The 19,567-nt window shown below is 40.8% G+C and overlaps 1 protein-coding gene and 1 long non-coding RNA gene across 5 annotated transcripts in view; one reads left to right on the top strand and one right to left on the bottom strand.

Annotated features, from left to right (window-relative positions):
• Window positions 1–5,438, bottom strand: part of LOC143818381 (uncharacterized) — a 305,598-nt gene extending 300,160 nt beyond the window's left edge. For both annotated transcript variants that reach the window (XR_013224503.1, XR_013224504.1), the window contains exon 1: window positions 5,213–5,438. This is a non-coding gene — a long non-coding RNA (uncharacterized LOC143818381). The remainder of the gene's footprint in view (window positions 1–5,212) is intronic.
• A 70-nt stretch (window positions 5,439–5,508) lies between these two features.
• SLITRK5 (SLIT and NTRK like family member 5) lies at window positions 5,509–13,430 on the top strand. Of its 3 annotated transcripts, none has more exons than XM_077297172.1 (2): window positions 5,509–6,130; window positions 8,315–13,429. In XM_077297172.1, exon 2 carries the CDS (start codon window positions 8,323–8,325, stop codon window positions 10,963–10,965), a length of 2,643 nt encoding a protein of 880 aa, XP_077153287.1. In that variant the 5' UTR covers window positions 5,509–6,130; window positions 8,315–8,322; the 3' UTR covers window positions 10,966–13,429. The 3 variants fall into 3 exon arrangements, with proteins under 3 accessions (XP_077153287.1, XP_077153288.1, XP_077153289.1); XM_077297173.1 differs by lacking the exon at window positions 5,509–6,130 and adding an exon at window positions 6,292–6,482 and having other exon boundaries at window positions 8,315–13,430; XM_077297174.1 differs by lacking the exon at window positions 5,509–6,130 and adding an exon at window positions 6,492–7,407 and having other exon boundaries at window positions 8,315–13,430.
• The last annotated feature ends 6,137 nt before the right edge of the window (window positions 13,431–19,567 follow it).

Raw genomic sequence — 19,567 nt, 5'->3', positions numbered from 1 at the left:
AGCAGCATAATGTAAGGGCAGAGATTGCAGTTATGTGTCCCTTACTGGACTCTTTGGTGGAGTTTCAATATATTTCCTCTATCCTCTGCTGTAGGTTTAGCAGTGCTATAAACGCTGATCAGTGTATAGCCCCACCCAGAACCCTGATTGGCAGCTTCCTGTGTACACTGTACATTGTCAGCAAGCTGTCTATCTTATTATAAATATACATATTTATAATATCTATAAGCAACAAGTTGAGGAAAGGTAAACATATGACCTTTGTGAACCCCACAGAACATGGAGCTCCAAATACACATACAGTACTGCGCAAAGGTTGAAAAACATTTCACTGACAACTGCCAGGTACAACCAGGACACATTTGAGATGAACGGTAACTAGCTAGAAGTTGCAAAGGACTTCCACTTACTCCAATCGATTACCACTCAAGATTCAACGACACCAGAAGTCAAAAGGAGAACAGCTATGGACAAATCAACAATGAAGTCACTCTACGAGATCATCAAGTCAAGGAACATTTTACTGGTAAGGAAGATATGGCTCGTACATATTGTAGTTTGTTTTTTTCTGTGGAAACGTAATGGTGTGAAATATCAATGATAAAGAAACAAGACAGAAGAAGAAACAATGACTTTGAACTGGTCCTGGAGAAGGATGTTATATAGATGGCATAAAGGACAAACAAAACACGTTTGGAACAAATCAAGCCAGATGTCACTCGAAGCAAGGATCACCAAGTTATGACTTGCCTGCTTTAGACACATCAGATGAAGAGAGAAATCAGTGAAGGACATCATGGTTAGACGAATAGAAGGAACAAGGGGAAGAAGAAGACTGGCAATCAAATGGCTTGATACATTCAAGATAATGATGGAGAAGATCCTGGTGGACCTACAATACAGACCAAAAGTTTGGACACACCTTCTCATTTAAAGATTTTTCTGTATTTTCATGACTATGAAAATTGTACATTCACACTGAAGGCATCAAAACTATGAATTAACACATGTGGAATTATATACTTAACAGAAAAGTGTGAAACAACTGAAATTATGTCTTATATTCTAGGTTCTTCAAAGTAGCCACCTTTTGCTTTGATGACTGCTTTGCACATTCTTGGCATTCTCTTGATGAGCTTCAAGAGGTAGTCACCGGGAATAGTCTTCCAACAATCTTGAAGGAGTTCCCAAAGATGCTTAGCACTTGTTGGCCCTTTTGCCTTTACTCTGCGGTCCAGCTCACCCCAAACCATCTCGATTGGGTTTAGGTCTGGTGTCTGTGGAGGCAAGGTCATCTGGCGTAGCACCCCATCACTCTCCTTTTTGATCAAATAGCCCTTACACAGCCTGGAGGTGTGTTTGGGGTCATTGTCCTGTTGAAAAATAAATGATGGTCCAACTAAACGCAAACCTAATGGAATAGCATGCCGCTGCAAGATGCTGTGGTAGCCATGCTGGTTCAGTATGCCTTCAATTTTGAATAAATCCCCAAAAGTGTCACCAGAAAAGCACCCCCACACCATCACACCTCCTCCTCCATGCTTCACGGTGGGAACCAGGCATGTAAAGTCCATCCGTTCACCTTTTCTGCGTCGCACAAAGACACGGTGGTTGGAACCAAAGATCTCAAATTTGGACTCATCAGACCAAAGCACAGATTTCCACTGGTCTAATGTCCATTCATTGTGTTATTTAGCCAAAGCAAGTCTCTTCTGCTTGTTGCCTGTCCTTAGCAGTGGTTTCCTAGCAGCTATTTTACCATGAAGGCCTGCTGCACAAAGTCTCCTCTTAACAGTTGTTGTAGAGATGTGTCTGCTGCTAGAACTCTGTGTGGCATTGACCTCGTCTCTAATCTGAGCTGCTGTTAACCTGAGATTTCTGAGGCTGGTGACTCGGATAAACTTATCCTCTGAAGCAGAGGTGACTCTTGGTCTTCCTTTCTTGGGGCGGTCCTCATGTTTCTTTGTAGCGCTTGATGGTTTTTGCCACTGCACTTGGGTTCACTTTCAAAGTTTTCCCAATTTTTCACACTGACTGACCTTCATTTCTTAAAGTAATGATGGCCACTCTTTTTTCTTTTCTTAGCTGTTTTTTTCTTGCCATAATACAAATTCTAACAGTCTATTCAGTAGGACTATCAGCTGTGTATCCACCAGACTTCTGAACAATACAACTGATGGTCCCAACCCCATTTATAAGGCAAGAAATCCCACTTATTAAACCTGACAGGGCACACCTGTGAAGTGAAAACCATTTCCGGTGACTACCTCTTGTAGCGCATCAAGAGAATGCCAAGAGTGTGCAAAGCAGTCATCAAAGCAAAAGGTGGCTACTTTGAAGAACCTAGAATATAAGACGTAATTTCAGTTGTTTCACACTTTTTTGTTAAGCATATAATTCCACATGTGTTAATTCATAGTTTTGATGCCTTCAGTGTGAATGTACAATTTTCATAGTCATGAAAATACAGAAAAATCTTTAAATGAGAAGGTGTGTCCAAACTTTAGGTCTGTACTGTATCTTATCTGTTTGCTAATAATTGATCTTCCTTGGCCATTACAGAAAAAAGTTGAGGAAACCTTTGTAAACCCCACAGAAAAAGGAGCTCCAAATCCAATTGCTGTGGATGTCAAGTCCACACCGTAGGTCAGCTTACTGTGTGGATTTTCTCTGCAGTGCGTTAATTAGATTTTTTTTTAAGTCTGTTTCTAAACACTCACAGTGGAAAAGTGCAAGCTGTTTTTTTTTTGTTGGCAATGTTACAGTTTTCAAATGCACAAACATTCTACACAATACTTGTTTTTCTTTGTTCACAACAATAATGTAATTCTTCTTTAACCTGACTATCATGAAAAACTGAAGTGACATTCTCCTTGGATGACTTAGTTTTGTATTTTAATGAGCTCAAGTCATGGTAGTTTCAACATGTTGAAAGAAAACCTTTTACAATCTTCAAAAGAAGTGCAAATAAAGAGGTATATTTTCCAGAAGAGACAACAAATAGCAATGTTATGGTCCTGGAGTGGTGACATCAGAATTTGACTACAAGCAAATGTAGAATATTTGACTGAATTTCCAGTCCTTTGCACAACTGAACACAATTAGGCCTCAATCAGACCCATGAGTCACGTACGTCATATTCAAACATAGAACACGCCCTAGTGCTGTTCACATATCCATCCTTTGTTGCAGACCATGTGTCTGTAAAAAAATCAGGGAGACATATCCATTTTTGATCAGAGTCATGGATCAAAATTCCCCATGGGGCTTTGTCTCCCAGAAAATCCGGCCGAGCACACAATGACGTGTATGTTCAAGATTAACATTGTAATAGAAGGGTGAAGTTTTGAAGTTATTTTTTTGTTTTCACTGATCACTAATGACACACTGATGGTAAAAACTGGCCAAACGCTGAAGAGACTCAGACTCCAAATACTGAAGAACAACGGTCCATGTTTTTATGTGTGAGAATCCTGATGGACGTCTAAATCAGGCTTTAGAACAATAACGCAAAGAGGAATTATCAAGCTGTACAATAGCTGCATGTGCAAAGTTGATACAGACACGGACGTAAAAACTGATGGTTATAATTGCTGCCTAAGGTGCATTTATTATATTCTGACTTGAAGGGCTAAATGGACACTCAATTATTTAGTGCTAAATAATGGGTGGGATATAGCTGACTATGCAGAGACTTTCATTTTGGCTATTTTTCTTTTCATCATTGCGTAAAAAAGTAAATAAATAACATGAACTGTTATTTTGCTCCCTGAGGACTCAAGCCTTAATAGTATATTACAGGCAATTTCCCTTAAGTGCTCGCACTATTCTGTTACTGCACTCTGATAGTGCGACCACTGCTATTGCTCCTATCGCGTCACAATCAGAGAAACATCACCTAATGCGATTGATGGATGTTGTAAATATATGCAAAAAAAAGCAATGCCAAGAATATATTTATTCTGCTATTGTTGTTACAATATAAATACCTACAAAATATTCACTAACATATACGTACCCAAAAAGGTACAGCTAGTCCTCCGAAAGTCAAGGCTTTAAAGGTAAAGGCAACAAGGCCTGGCAATAAAAATAAAAATGATGTCAGTCCGAGGAGCCACAACAAGGGGATAATGTGCTTCCATATTAGAACATGAAAAGGAAGGAGGTGAATGTACATATACTTATAAGCGTAAAGTGAGGACGGATGGATAGATAAAATGATAGATAGATAGATAGATAGATAGATAGATAGATAGATAGACAAATTTCCATAGCAAGAATATATATACATATATATAGCTAGATAGATAGCTAGACATAGTATATAGTATATATATATATTCTTGCTATGAAAATTGATTAATTCAGGACACCACAGGAGCCAATTGTGCAGACAGAACACACATCACACTGAGAGCAAAGTCAGCCAGGACTCTGAGAACTATTTAATTTTCTTTTCTCCTTTTTTTTCTGCGTTCCACTCTACTAGCTGTTAATTCAGTTACACAGGCTTCAACTCATTGCTCTTGTCTTTCATCCTTGGCTTCCACATCTATGATGAACCATTACAGAAGTGCTCTTAGAGACACCTAGCGGGCCAAATATCTGAGCAAACAGCATGGCTACCCCATTCCAATAAGCTGCCTTCTAGCTAATTCACTACATTGATGCATTTCCATAGTCAAAGTATATTTAAATCAATAACGCAGGGCAATAGTATATTTTTTCTTGTGTAATGGGTTAAATCAGGTAAACACAGTGACGTAAAATCTATGACTAAGATCTACGAGGAATGATAAATATCAAATAGCAAAAAAAGCAAATCCCCCAGGCATGAAATAATAAATCTCCATGTGAAATGTCTGCCATTGTCCCCAAGTCACACAGGATGCATTAGCCTGGTCCCCTGCATTGTATGGAGCCATTGCTGCTGTCAGGAGACGCATGTCCTTCTCCGTCTTCCTCACTTAGCGTTATGACAGGAGAACATTAGACTCCACATCTGGCACCAGCAGTTTACACGATGGGAACACGGGATTTGCTTTGTTACCACACGGATAATCTGAGGAGAGAGTGTCTGGTCAGACAATGCGTGTGTCATGTCAGGTGAGGAAGACTGCAATTAGCAGTGCAGGGCAGCCCCCTGTCTGATGGATGGATGTATATATATATATATATATATATATATATATATATATATATATATACTTACTGTATACACACATATATACACACGGAGGAATGCCCCTACAGCAACATGCAGGAGCCCCTCGTCCTTCCAGGCAAGATGGAGCCCGTGTGTGTGCCTGCTGTACAGAGGCATGGCTCCTCTGCCTCCATCCTACATATGGCTTCAGCTCTCATTTTCACATTCCTTGGGAAGAAGAGACACCACTCCTGCCGCCCTGTATCGCCATCTGTCGGTGTCGCCTCCTCACTCTCACCCACTATTTTGGCTTCCACCCCTCCCCCCACCACCGCCGCCCCCCAATCTGTGAACTAGGAAGGATGACAATAACCGTGTGTATCAGCCCTCAGCCCCCCAGAAAGATGCTGCTGATCTCCCATAGACCAGAGGCTGATAAAAGAGCAGCCAGCATCTGGTTATTAGGGGGGCAGGATCACAGGTGGTTGTGCGGGCTGGAGACAGGTGCATGGCAGCGCTGCGGGCACGGAAGGGTTACTGCCCGCGCCGGTCGCCACACAGCCTCCTCCGGTAGCCAATCAGGCGGGCGCAGTGCTGTGCAGTTGGGCACTGGATTGACATGTAATGCATGCTAGGATGTTGTCAACTTGATAAGTAGAAAGGCTGAGTCTGCTCGGCGCTGCCCCCATCACCCTACCTAGTGCCAGGCTCCTCCTCGCCCCCATCCCCCTTCTCCCTTCTCCCGCTCTCCTCTCTCCATCTCTGCTCGTCTCTTCCCTCTCCGCAATCCCATCGGCTTTAATAGGACTCACAATGGGACTGCTCGTGCCGGAGGATGGCTGCAGTGCGGGCTGGGTGTGAGGAGGCTGCGGGTCTCACTGCGGCCAAGAGCCGCCCCGGTCCCCCCGCCGCCCTGAGCCCACAGCAGCAGATGCCTTTCTCCTGGCTCTCCGCGATGGTTGGGCCCTGGAGACTCAAGTCTGAGTAAGTATTGGGCTCATTATCAGGCTCCGTGTGGAGGATGGACCTGGGTGCCGCCGCCGCCGCTGCTGCTGCTGTTGCGGGTGCTGTTGCGGGTGCTGCTGCTGCTGCTGTTGCGGGTGCTGCTGCTGCTGCTGCGGGTGCTGCTGTTGCGGGTGCTGCTGCTGTTGCTGCCGCTCCTTGTGTCCTCATTGCCCCGCTCCCCGTTACATTGGTATGTTCTGGGCTACCTAGTGGAATTGTGCAGGAGGCTCCTCACACAGGCTCGGATGGCAGTGCAGAGAGCTAGAGCTCCGTCTCAAGGGTTAACTCCATCCTAGGTGAAGGCGCCTGGATCCCCTGCCTGGCATTTCTGGTAAGCAATTGGAATCCATGAAACTTTTAGCATTGGGCTGGCACAGGCAGGATCTATGGCTGGACGGTGTGAGCACCACAGACACGGGTCATGGCTTCCCCGCTCGGATTTTTGGCCGTCTCCATGGCGTTTTTTTTATTGCAAAATGTGGGTGTTGAGTTGCGAGTTGTTGTAGGGCGAGGGCAAGCAGCGGCGTGTGAGGAAGGGCTGCAGCCCAGAATAGCGCCCTGACAGCAGCCCCATGTAAGCGCAGCCGTGCTGATGGAGGGGACATGACACAGCCCTCCGCTTAGCTCAGTTGTTCCTTCATCCCTAGCAGGACCATTATCAGCAGCTTCAGTGCTGGGACTATAGACAATGGCGAACATGGCAATGATCTACTGGATCCTCCGCGTTCATCTGGATTTCCAGCAGCCCCAGAGTAACCGCTATTAGCCTACAGACAGGACCTGGAGGGGATGAAGCCTTCTGGATGAAGCCTTCTGCCGCCCCGATGGCTCCTGATTCCCAGGTCCTTGCTGGGCGCAGGGGAGACATGGCAGAGGGCTGGATGTGCTCAGCATAGTCCTGGATGTGCTCAGCATAGTCGTCGGCTCCTTATACAGAAAAGCCATGTTTTTTGCATTATGGATCCTTTTGGCATCGTGAAAGCAGCAGAGAGAACATGACGTTCTCCTCAGTTATTCTCTACGTGTTATCAATGATGATGATGATGATGATGTGGTGAAATCATCTGTAGACAAACTGAAGCTTTGCTTCTAAAACACTAACGCATTGCGGTAGAGCCAGACCCGATCCAAGTTCTGGTGGATTCAGTGAAAAGCCTGGCCATTAACATGGAGATCGTACGGTGCGCTGTTCAATGGTGCGGTGCTGAAATCACTAGAGAGATGGGGAAAGTGGGGAAAGAGCTCCGGGAGCCGAGGTGACAGCCATTTTCTGCATACTTATAGATGATTAGAAACCTTCCCCAGTGCAAACCTGTCTGGCCATGGTGATCAATTCATAGACGTGTGTATATGATCGGTCTGAACAATCAGTAGCCATGATGCCTGGTCATATGCTATGGTGAAGCATCTGTGAGTGCAATATCGTGTGTGTGTGTGTGTGTGTGTGTGTGTGTGTGTGTGTGTGTGTATATGTGTGTGCGTGTGTGGTGTGTATATATATATATATATATATATATATATATATATATATGTGTATGAGTGTGTGTCTGTGTGTGTCTATATGTGTGTGTGTATTTATATGTGTGTGTGTGGTGTGTATATATACATATATATATATATATATATATATATATATATGTGTGTATGAGTGTGTGTCTGTGTGTGTCTATATGTGTGTGTGTATTTATATGTGTGTGTGTGTGGTGTTTGTGTGTGTGTGTGGTGTGTGTATATATACAGTATGTGTATGTGGTGTGTGTGTGTGTGTGTGTATATATATATATATATATATATATATATATATATATATATATATGTGGTGTGTGTGTGTATATATATATATATATATATATATATATGTGGTGTGTGTGTGTGTGTGTATATATATGTGGTGTGTATATATATATATATATATATATATATGTATGAGTGTGTGTCTGTGTGTGTCTATATGTGTGTGTGTATTTATATGTGTCTGTGTGCGTGTGTGGTGTTTGTGTGCGTCTCTGTGTGTATGTGGTGTGTGTGTCTATATGTGTGTGTGTGGTGTGTGCATGTGTTGTGTGTTTGGTGTATGATGTGTGTGTGTGTGTGTCTGTGTGTGGTATGTGTGTGTCTCCTGCGCTGATGCCCTACTTAAATGTCTCGTATTTTGTCCCACAGGAGGTAAAATGTACCATTGCTGCTCTGCAGTCACGTTTGACCAGGACTTAAACAAGAAAATGCAGATGTGGATCCTCCAGACGATCGCATTTGCTGTAACATCCCTGGTTCTCTCTTGGGCAGAAACAATAGAATCGTATGGAGAGGTGTGTGACAATTGTCCTTGTGAGGAGCGAGATGGCATATTATCGGTGAATTGTGAGAACAGGGGGATCATTAGCCTCTCGGAGATCACCCCTCCACGTTTCTCCATCTATCATCTCTTCTTGTTTGGAAATCTCTTAAATCGTCTGTACTTTAATGAATTTGTCAACTACAGCGGGGCTTCTATATTGCATCTTGGTAACAACGACATTCAGGAGATTGAAACTGGGTCATTTCACGGACTTCAGGGTCTAAAGAGGCTGCATCTGAATAACAACAAGTTGGAACTTCTTAAGAACGATACCTTTCTTGGCCTGGAGAGTCTGGAGTATTTGCAAGTCGATTATAATTATATCATCTCCATTGAGCCTAATGCTTTCAGTAGGCTTCACACTCTGCAAGTCCTAATATTAAATGACAACCTTTTGTCCACTTTGCCTACCAATCTCTTTCGTTTTGTACCTTTAACACACCTAGACCTGAGAGGAAATAGACTCAAAGTTCTTCCTTTTGTGGGTCTTCTGGAACACATGGATAAGGTGGTGGAACTGCAACTAGAGGAAAATCCATGGAATTGTTCTTGTGAGTTGATTGCATTGAAGGATTGGCTCTATAGCATTTCTTACTCTGCTCTAGTTGGCGATGTGGTTTGTGAGACCCCTTTTAGGTTATATGGAAGAGATCTGGATGAAATTTCCAAACAGGAATTATGCCCCAGGAAATTGATTCCTTCTTATGAAATGCGACCACCAATTCCCAGGAGTACAAATGAGTACTTCCACACTACCCCAGCCTCAGTTAATTCTGGTGCCACTATATCTTCCTCTGTTTACAAAAACCCAACAAAACCTAAAAGCACACGGCAACCTAACAAATCCAGAGTAAGAGCCACATCCCACCACCCTCCCAAAGAAAATGGATACATTGCTTATCAGACCAAATCCCCAGTGCCTTTGGAGTGTCCAACAAACTGTACGTGTAACCTACAGATCTCCAATCTGGGACTTAATGTCAACTGTCAGGAGAGAAAGATACAGAGTATCTCCGACCTACACCCTAAACCTTACAACCCCAAAAAGATGTATCTCACAGGCAATTATATTACTTTGGTCCGTAGGTCTGATTTTATTGACTCCACTGGATTGGACCTTCTGCATCTTGGGAACAATCGGATATCAGCTATCCAAGACAGAGCCTTTGGGGATTTGACTAATTTACGTAGACTATACTTAAATGGCAATTCAATTGAAAAGCTGACACCAGACTTGTTTTATGGTCTTCAAAGCCTTCAATATCTTTTCCTACAATATAATGGTATTAAAGTTATCGAACCTAGAACATTTGAGCCTGTTCCCAACCTCCACCTTTTATTCCTCAATAACAATCTCCTGAAATACTTACCTAGCAACATTTTCTCTGGATTGAATCTATCAAGGCTAAACCTGAGAAGTAATAATTTTTCACACTTGACAGTGAGTGGAGTGTTAGACCAGCTTAAATCCTTAGTGCAGATAGACCTCCATGAGAACCCCTGGGATTGTACATGTGATGTGGTGGGGATGAAGCTATGGCTGGAGCAGCTCAGTGTTGGGGTCCTGGTGGATGATGTCATCTGTAAAAACCCTAAAAAATTTGCAATGAAGGAAATGAGACTGATCAAGTCTGATCTCCTTTGCCCAGACTACTCTGACATTATAGTTCCCACATCTACACCATCAGAAGAGCAGCCTCCAGAGAGCACCACCACCTTAATTTATCCCATTAAATTCAACAACGTGTCGAGCTCAGTGCCCTTGTCTGTGCTCATACTGAGCCTGCTCTTGGTTTTCATTATGTCTGTGTTTGTGGCTGCAGGGCTCTTCGTCCTTGTGATGAAACGAAGGAAAAAGAATCAGAACGAGCCAGCCAGCACAAATAACTCAGACGTGAGCTCATTCAACATGCAGTACAGTGTGTACAGCAACAGACCTCTGCCTAAAGTGAAGACCCCAGCTGGCCATGTCTATGAGTATATCCCCCACCCATTAGGTCACATGTGCAAAAACCCTATCTATAGGTCTAGGGAGGGCAATTCCGTTGATGATTACAAGGATCTCCATGAACTTAAAGTCACCTACAGGAATCATCTAGAAGAGGAAAGGGAGAGTAATCTGAGGAACCCAAGCTACAGCGTCAGCACTATTGAGCCCAGGGTGGAGCTTTCTCCTGTGCAAGATACAGATCGTGTATATAGAGGGATCCTAGAACCTGATAAGGGACCTTCCCCTGGGAATAACGTCGAGTATAAATATAGCAACCCTCCTGCTTTTACTTATACCCCTAAATATGAAGCAAAGCGTCAATTCTTGCATCCGGACAGGTTAAGAGAAGCAGTGCTGTATAGCACACCCAGTACTGTCTATGTGGAACCTAACAGGAACGAATACCTGGAATTAAAAGCAAAACTTAATGTTGAGCCGGACTACCTCGAAGTGCTGGAGAAACAGACAACATTCAGCCAGTTCTAGACTCCTACAATCTCCGAAACAAAGGACTAAACGATGATTTTGTTGCTTCAACCTTCGGATGAAGTGCCTTGGCACAAGATTTTCAGCTGCAGCAGTTATACTGAAAGGGTGTGCAATTTTCTTCTCCTTTTTTGTAGGACAACATCTATTGTATAAATGGGGCACAACAATTACTAATTGCAAGAGGTCGTCTCCTCTGTGGTCTGTTTCTGCAGCCTGAGAATTCAAGAGTTGGAATCACTCCTGGTGCTAGGAGGTATATATGATGAATTTACCACACTTATGCTATAACCCTTCAGACAAGGGTGGGTCTAAATAACTTTTCTGGTGTTTTAGCACCCCCTCCCCCCTAAGTTTAATATAAAAGGTCCATTTTTACAGGATGTATTTGTATGCTTTCTGGACTTTTCAAGCTAAATTATGTAAGCTATGATCTTTATGCATCACCATAGATGGTGTAAACAAATTCTAAAAGTGCAAAGACATCAGATCCATACTTTGGGTAGTTAAATAACTTATTGTTGAAATATCAAATATTTTAATGTAGCACCTATTTTTATATGCACATTAGCATTTATCTTTTTTTCTTTTCTTCGTTATTCCAGTCTTTGATTTGCTCAAACGTGTTGCACTACATGAGGAAGTAATATTAGAGATGGCAATAGGTATCAGAGACGGTGATAAGGAGATCAAGCAGAAAACTGACCACATTGTAAATATGACGTACAGCAAGCATGTCAGTCAGTGACGCTGTTGCAATTGTTCTATGCCAGGCATAATGCATTCTACCGTTATCATTTGGCACTTTACAAAACTGAAGAATGAGAATTCTAGGGAATATCTGGTGTTAGGTGAAATGATTTGATTTCATTAGTGAACCAAATGTAATTTCTTGACTACTATTGTAGCCAGTCTCGACTGCACTGTATAGATTGACATGTGTCCTGTCACTTGGGTTTGACATTGGAATGTGGAAGGTGCAAGGTAGGGAAAAAGTCATTGTTTTTTATACTATTATTTTCTGTTTAAAGAAACGTAGTGCTGTGATACATGTATCCAACAAGTGACAATGTTGTGTGAGCAACGGTAACCATTCAGGATGCATTTCAGATTCTCAGTATTTCTAATCCAATTATTCGTTGTTTTTTTTTCTTTTGTCATTGGGCACGTATTCAAATATAAAGCATTGCAGCCAATTTAGTACTATTGGATTATGTAATTCGTATCCTTCCCCTTAATCCGTAATGCCCAATTTGATAAGAATGGAACAATTACATATTGTCCTCATTTTTATAGAACTTAGCAGTTATTTGTGTCCATTAGGTTAACCCTTTGACTGTTTCAATTTTATACAGGTTCCTCATGTTTACTTCACATTTAATAGTTGCAACAGGGTATGTAGTAGCATCATCACACAACGTACAGAATGAACACACACACACACACAGGTACACACAAATACACATAGACACACACACATAGTTACACATACACAGACACACACATATACAGGTGCAAAACACAGGTACACACACATGCGGATATACACAGACACACACATAGTTCCGCAAATGCAGACACACACATACACAGCTACACACACATGCAGATATACAGAGACACACAAAAACAGATGCGCACACACATAAACACACACATACAAATACACAGACACACACACATAGTTACACATATGCAGATACACGCAGACACAGACTCACAGGTACACACACATGCCGATATACACAGACACAAAAACAGACACGCATACACACAAACACGCACACACACATGCAAATACACACATGCACAAACATGCAAATACACACATACACAAACACACAGTTACACATATGCAGACACTCACCCAGGTACACACACATGCAGATATACAGTACTTAGACACAAAAACAGACACACACATGCAGACATACATAAACATAGCCACACATACAGATGCATGCACATGCACACAGACACATGCAGACACGCATATACACACACAGTCACATACATGCAGACACACACACAGATATATATATATATATATACACATACACAGACATGCGCACACACAGAGACACCCAAACACACATGCAGACACACACATGCAAATGCGCACATACACAAACAGAGTTACACATATGCAGATATACTCAGACACAAAAACAGACACACACGCATGTATGAACAGACACACATGCAGACACACATAAACATAGCCACACACATACTCACAGATGCATGCACACGTACACAGACACATGTAGACACACATACACACACGGACACATACATGCAGACACACACGCAGATATATACACATACACAGACATGTGCACACACAGAGACACCCAGACACACATGAAGACACAGACACACACGCAGATATATATATATATATATATATATATATATACACACATACACAGACATGTGCACACACAGAGACACCCAGACACACATGAAGACACACACGCAGATATATATATATATATATATATATATATATATATATATATACACACATACACAGACATGTGCACACACAGAGGCACCCAGACACACATGAAGACACAGACACACATGCAGATACATATATATATATATATATATATATATATATATATATATACACATACACAGACATGCACACACACAGAGGCACCCAGACACACATGCAGGCACACACACATATATACGCAGACATGCGCACACACAGAGACACCACAACACACATGAAGACACAGACACACACGCAGATATATATATATATAAATACATGTACACAGACATGCGCACACAAAGAGACAAACACACATGCAGACACACACAGACACACGCAGATATATATACACATACACAGACATGCGCACACACAGAGACACCCAAACACACATGCAGACACACACAGACACACACAGATATGTATATATATATATACACATACACAGACATGCTCACACAAAGAGACAAACACATACTGTATGCAGACACACACAGACACACACACACACACACACACACACTTACTGATTCAAGCAGTATTTTTCCTTCCTTTGGCCATAGAAAATTCATTCCTCTAGTATTTCTGTATAGAGCTCTTTCTAGTGTCAAACATAATCGTTTGTAACCTCTTCCTAAGCAATTTTATATTTTGCATCCTGAGACTTATTTCTCATATGCGGTGACCTGATTATTGTACACACTCTTATGGATTCTTCCATGAAGATCTATTTGTTGGCATAGTTTACTTTCTATTCCTCATTTTCAATTATATAAACAGGGATATGCAACTTTTCAAATAACTGCCCTCCAAAATGAAAAATATTTTTATGAACTATATTGTAATGAGTACTGGATTAATCCACTGCATAATTCATTCTCTTTACCTTGCCTTTTTAAGAAAGCCCCTCTTAGCACCATATATTTTTTTTCTATATTTTAGGGAACACGACAATAATATACTTTGCATTCTTTTAATAATGCATGCACCATTGTATTCATATATTATCATGTATATTATGTGTTCCTGCCATTATTTTATTTTAGCAACATCATGCTCAACGTTGATTATCAATTTAATGGAATAGGTTTAATAGACTAAGCTCCCCTACCCCATATTTTATTTTATTTTTTAGATTGCAAATTTTCATGATTCTTTCTAATATTATTCCAGCTTCAATCAATCTATACAAAAATAAATCTCAAATAAAATATATATTTTTTTATGCACGGTTATTATGATTTTGATCAGCATTTGTACAGTGTATACTTTAGTCAGAAGAGGATAATTAAGATAATGCATATTCTGGTGAGTGAAAGAGTTTTAACATTATATGGTGTTTCTGCTTACAATATAGGGACATAGCCACATGAACTAAAATATAAGTAAATAAAGATCAACATAGTAATATGTTAATAAATATATGATGTCAATCTGTTTAACCATTATAAGAGAAATGTCTGTATTTTACTGGAATAGCAAAGGTTACACATCAATCATATGTCTATACCAAACACTTGCTGATGATATTTTGTTGATCCATGAGACAGAAGAGGTAGGATACTATAAGGCAGCTTTGTAATGTATGAAGGATGTTATTTTATTTACATTCAGATATTTTGTTCAGTGATATGTACTTTATTTAATCTACAAACTTTTGGGAATTCAATGTAAAATTATATTTTAAGAAATTAAATAATTCTATTAAAATTGAAATTGATTATACCAATCTTTACCATAGCATTTTCAGTTTTCTTTTAATATGAAGCATAACATATATTTCTTATGCATCACAACCAGCTCTGCAGTTAGGCCTGTGCAATATATATTATTTATATTAAGCATTAAATTGCCATTAAAATTCGACTTGTCAGCGATATACGATGATACAATGTACTGATCCTGTGCATTTTCTTCTGAGTCCATGGATAATCTCTATTTTTTTACACGCCGTTCATGGTTTCCCAAATCCTGAGCTTTGCTTACTCTAGTGGTTTCACACCAGATGTGATCCACTAATTGAAAATCAGAGATTTAAATGGATTGCTAATGTGTTTTAAACATAACGTGAACGCTCATGTGTGAATTGGTATTCAAGTGCTTAACATACAGCAATTAAAATATTGTCCTCAGGTGCATTATCAAGCGCAAATGGTGATCTGCATGTCCTAGTCCATGAGTCCTAGCACTTTTGTCATTGAAGGATTATTTTCACTTTATTTCTGTAACAGAGTTGTGTCAATGTTAGAATCATTTGACTTCAATTTAGCATCTAGGGAATGATGTAGAAGAGGTTAAAACTATGTGACTTCTCTGGTTTTGCATATTTCAGCAAAAGTGAGTGTATCAGTAACCTTCAAAGGACCCTGCTGTACTTCCATATACTTGCAGATTAATAGAGTATCTTCAGTTGGATTCCATATGGATGTGTCAGAGAATATTTCTCTGATACTTTACCTAAGGCCTCCTTGTTCAGAAGTCATATATGTGTTCTATCCATGTTTTTACAGATACAATACGTACCTATTATAGTCTATGGGGCTACTCACATCTGTGTACAAAACTAATGGAGGTATGTCATTTTTTTTCTGGCAGCAGTACCAATACGAGTCTATGGGTCCAAGAAAAACACAGACCGCACTTGGATGGTATTTGTGTGCTGTCGTATTTAACAATGTAAGGGCACATTCACACTGCCATATAATCCCTCATGCGAGAGAATTGCTCAGACTATGCTAATGACTCTCGATTCAAACTTTGGCAGTGTCATAGGAGTGTAATCCAATTCACTCGCATGAGAGAATTGCAGCATAGGTGCAGGGAATTTCTCTATCTTCTCTATTGTCTCTGTGCACATACATCTGATGATATCCACATGCAGTCCAATGCAGTGCATGATGCTGCCACCACTATGTTTCACTGTGGGGATGGTGTTCTTGAGGTGATGAGCTGTGTTGGTTTGGTGCCAAACATAGTGTTTACCTTGGTGGCCAAAAAGTTCAATTTTGGTCTCATCTGTTACAGCACCTTCCTCCATACATTTGGGGAGTCTCCCACATGTCTTTTGGCAAACTCAAAATGAGCCTTACAATTTTTGTAAGTAAACACTTTGTTCTGCCCATTCTTACATAAAGGCCACTATGGTGTGTACGGCTTATTGTGGTCATATGGAAAAATGCTCCAGTCTCTGCTGCTCTATCAGGGTTACCTTTGGTCTCTGTGCTGCCTCCCTGATTAATGCCCTCCTTGTCCAGGCTAAGAGTTTTGGTGGGTGGCCCTCTCTTGGCAGGTTTGTTGTGGTACCATGTTCTTTCCATTTGGTGATAATGGATTTGATGGTGCCCTGGGTGATCATCAGAGATTGCAATATTGAACTTTTCAACAATGTTGTCCCATACTTGTTTAGAGATCTCCTTGGTCTTCCTGGTGTTGTTTGGTTAGTGGTGTCTCTTGCTTAATGGTGTTGCAGCTACTGTGGCCTGTCAGAAAAGGTATGTATAGGCTGACAGACCATGTGACACTTAGACTGCACAGAGGTGGAATTCCTTTCACTAAGCATGTGACTTAGCAAAAGGGGGGAATATAGATGCACATGCCGATTTTTAGTTATTTGAACCCATTAATTCATTTATGCCTTTATTTTTCTCACTTCACTTCGCCAACTTCCACTATTTAGTGCTGATAATTAGATTGATTTTAATTGTTTTACTTATATTATTTTAATATACTTTTATGCATCACATACATACTTTTATTTTGCTTTTAATTAAATTAAATATACCTGTCTACATACAGCTGCCATCTATTTTATAAGTCCATTATCCCTCCTCTTCTATATTCCAACAGTATCTCCTCCTTCCTAAATGTAAGGGTTTGGCCACTGCAGGAGAATTCATTCTTAACTGCTACAAGAGCCCAGATAACATAAAAAAAATGCATACCTCCTGGACCTGTACTGATGTTAGCACTGCCTGTCCCTTTGTTCATGTAACTTTATGTTTCATGGCTGCTGCAGCCAGTCAATGGCCGCTGATCAGCTGCAGCGTTTTAGTGTTACGTCAGAGCAGATGTCATGTGACCGCTGGGAAAAAGAATTCTGACATGGCTGAAACATCGCAGGTTGGGAAGTATGTGGGATCTTTATTTTATTTCATCTGGGCCACTTTTTAGCCAGTACATACATGTTGATCCACAACATTGTATTTCTTATCAAGCCTTTCTTTCGTATTCCAGGTAAAAGAGAGGACATTGATTACAGGAGGCTTTTCAAGAGAGCTACTTGTTAAAACTCCTTTAGTGTGCTTTGAAAATTGATTTTTTTTTCCAAGCTCTTGTTGATGTGCAGTTCTTAATGTTTTCCCGTCATAGAAATTCTGTAAGAACATCTTCTCCATATAGATCTGTAAGACTGCACCCATATACATTTGCTCATCCAGCAGTTAGCTGGAGGCTATCATTAAAAATGAACTATTGATTAAATCCGATTTTTGTGTTCCATGAATTTTTTTAAAAATCATTTCTGGCAGTGTTTGCTTTTTCATATCACGATCTTCATTAGAAAAAAAAATAATCTTTACATTTTCACACTGACCACTGGGACTTTGTTTTAAACTCAAATCTTCTGTGTCATTTAGGAAAAGTTTTTCAGCAGGCTCCTTATCAGCAGAGGCAGGATAACAATGACAGCTCTTTACACAGCTGATAACACAGGATTCACCACTCACATTAGTTGATTCCACAGTTCACCCTTCTGCAGCTATATTCACCATGACCTTAGTACGGGTTCATTAGGTGCTTCAATACAAAATATAAGGTCAGTCTGTCCATTGTGGGTCATGTGCGGGTGTTATTGTCTGAAATAACTGGGAGTCAGAGTTAAAAAAAAAACAAGGGCCAGTATGAAAATGGTACAATTAATATTTGCTTTTATTTTTTTAAATAAAGATTGTGATAAAGAAAAAAAAAATTATATATATACAGTACAGACCAAAAGTTTGGACACATCTTCTCATTTAAAGATTTTTCTGTATTTTCATGACTATGAAAATTGTACATTCACACTGAAGGCATCAAAACTATGAATTAACACATGTGGAATTATATACTTAACAAAAACATGTGAAACAACTGAAAATATGTCTTATATTCTAGGTTCTTCAAAGTAGCCACCTTTTGCATTGATGACTGCTTTGCACACTCTTGGCATTCTCTTGATGAGCTTCAAGAGGTAGTCACCGGGAATGGTTTTCACTTCACAGGTGTGCCCTGTCAGGTTTAATAAGTGGCAAAAATGCATAAAAAGACATACCTACGCAATCATCAGAAAATGATCTATTGTTTAAAATAGTGTTCTTCAAAGTAGCCACTTTTTGCTTTGATGACTGCTTTGCACTCTCTTGGCATTCTCTTGATGAGCTTCAAGAGGTAGTCACCGGGAATGGTCTTCCAACAATCTTGAAGGAGTTCCCAGAGATGCTTAGCACTTGTTGGCCCTTTTGCCTTGACTCTGCGGTCCAGCTCACCCCAAACCATCTCGATTGGGTTCAGGTCTGGTGACTGTGGAGGCCAGGTCATCTGGCGTAGCACCCCATCACTCACCTTCTTGGTCAAATAGCCCTTACACAGCCTGGAGGTGTGTTTGGGGTCATTGTCCTGTTGAAAAATAAATGATGGTCTAACTAAACGCAAACCGGATGGAATAGCATTCCGCTGCAAAATGCTATGGTAGCCATGCTGGTTCAGTATGCCTTCAATTTTGAATAAACCCCCAACAGTGTCACCAGCAAAGCACCCCCACACCATCACACATCCTCCATACTTCACGGTGGGAACCAGGCATGTAGAGTCCATCCGTTCACCTTTTCTGCGTTGCACAAAGACACGGTGGTTGGAACCAAAGATCTCAAATTTGGACTCATCAGACCAAAGCACAGTTTTCCACTGGTCTAATGTCTATTCCTTGTGTTCTTTAGCCCAAACAAATCTCTTCTGCTTGTTGCCTGTCCTTAGCAGTGGTTTCCTAGCAGCTATTTTACCATGAAGGCCTGCTGCACAAAGTCTCCTCTTAACAGTTGTTGTAGAGATGTGTCTGCTGCT

The sequence above is a fragment of the Ranitomeya variabilis genome, chromosome 3 (assembly GCF_051348905.1).
Source record: "Ranitomeya variabilis isolate aRanVar5 chromosome 3, aRanVar5.hap1, whole genome shotgun sequence".
NCBI lineage: Eukaryota > Metazoa > Chordata > Amphibia > Anura > Dendrobatidae > Ranitomeya > Ranitomeya variabilis.
The sequence above is the reverse complement of the archived record's forward strand: the minus strand, read 5'-3'. Positions and strand labels throughout refer to the sequence as shown.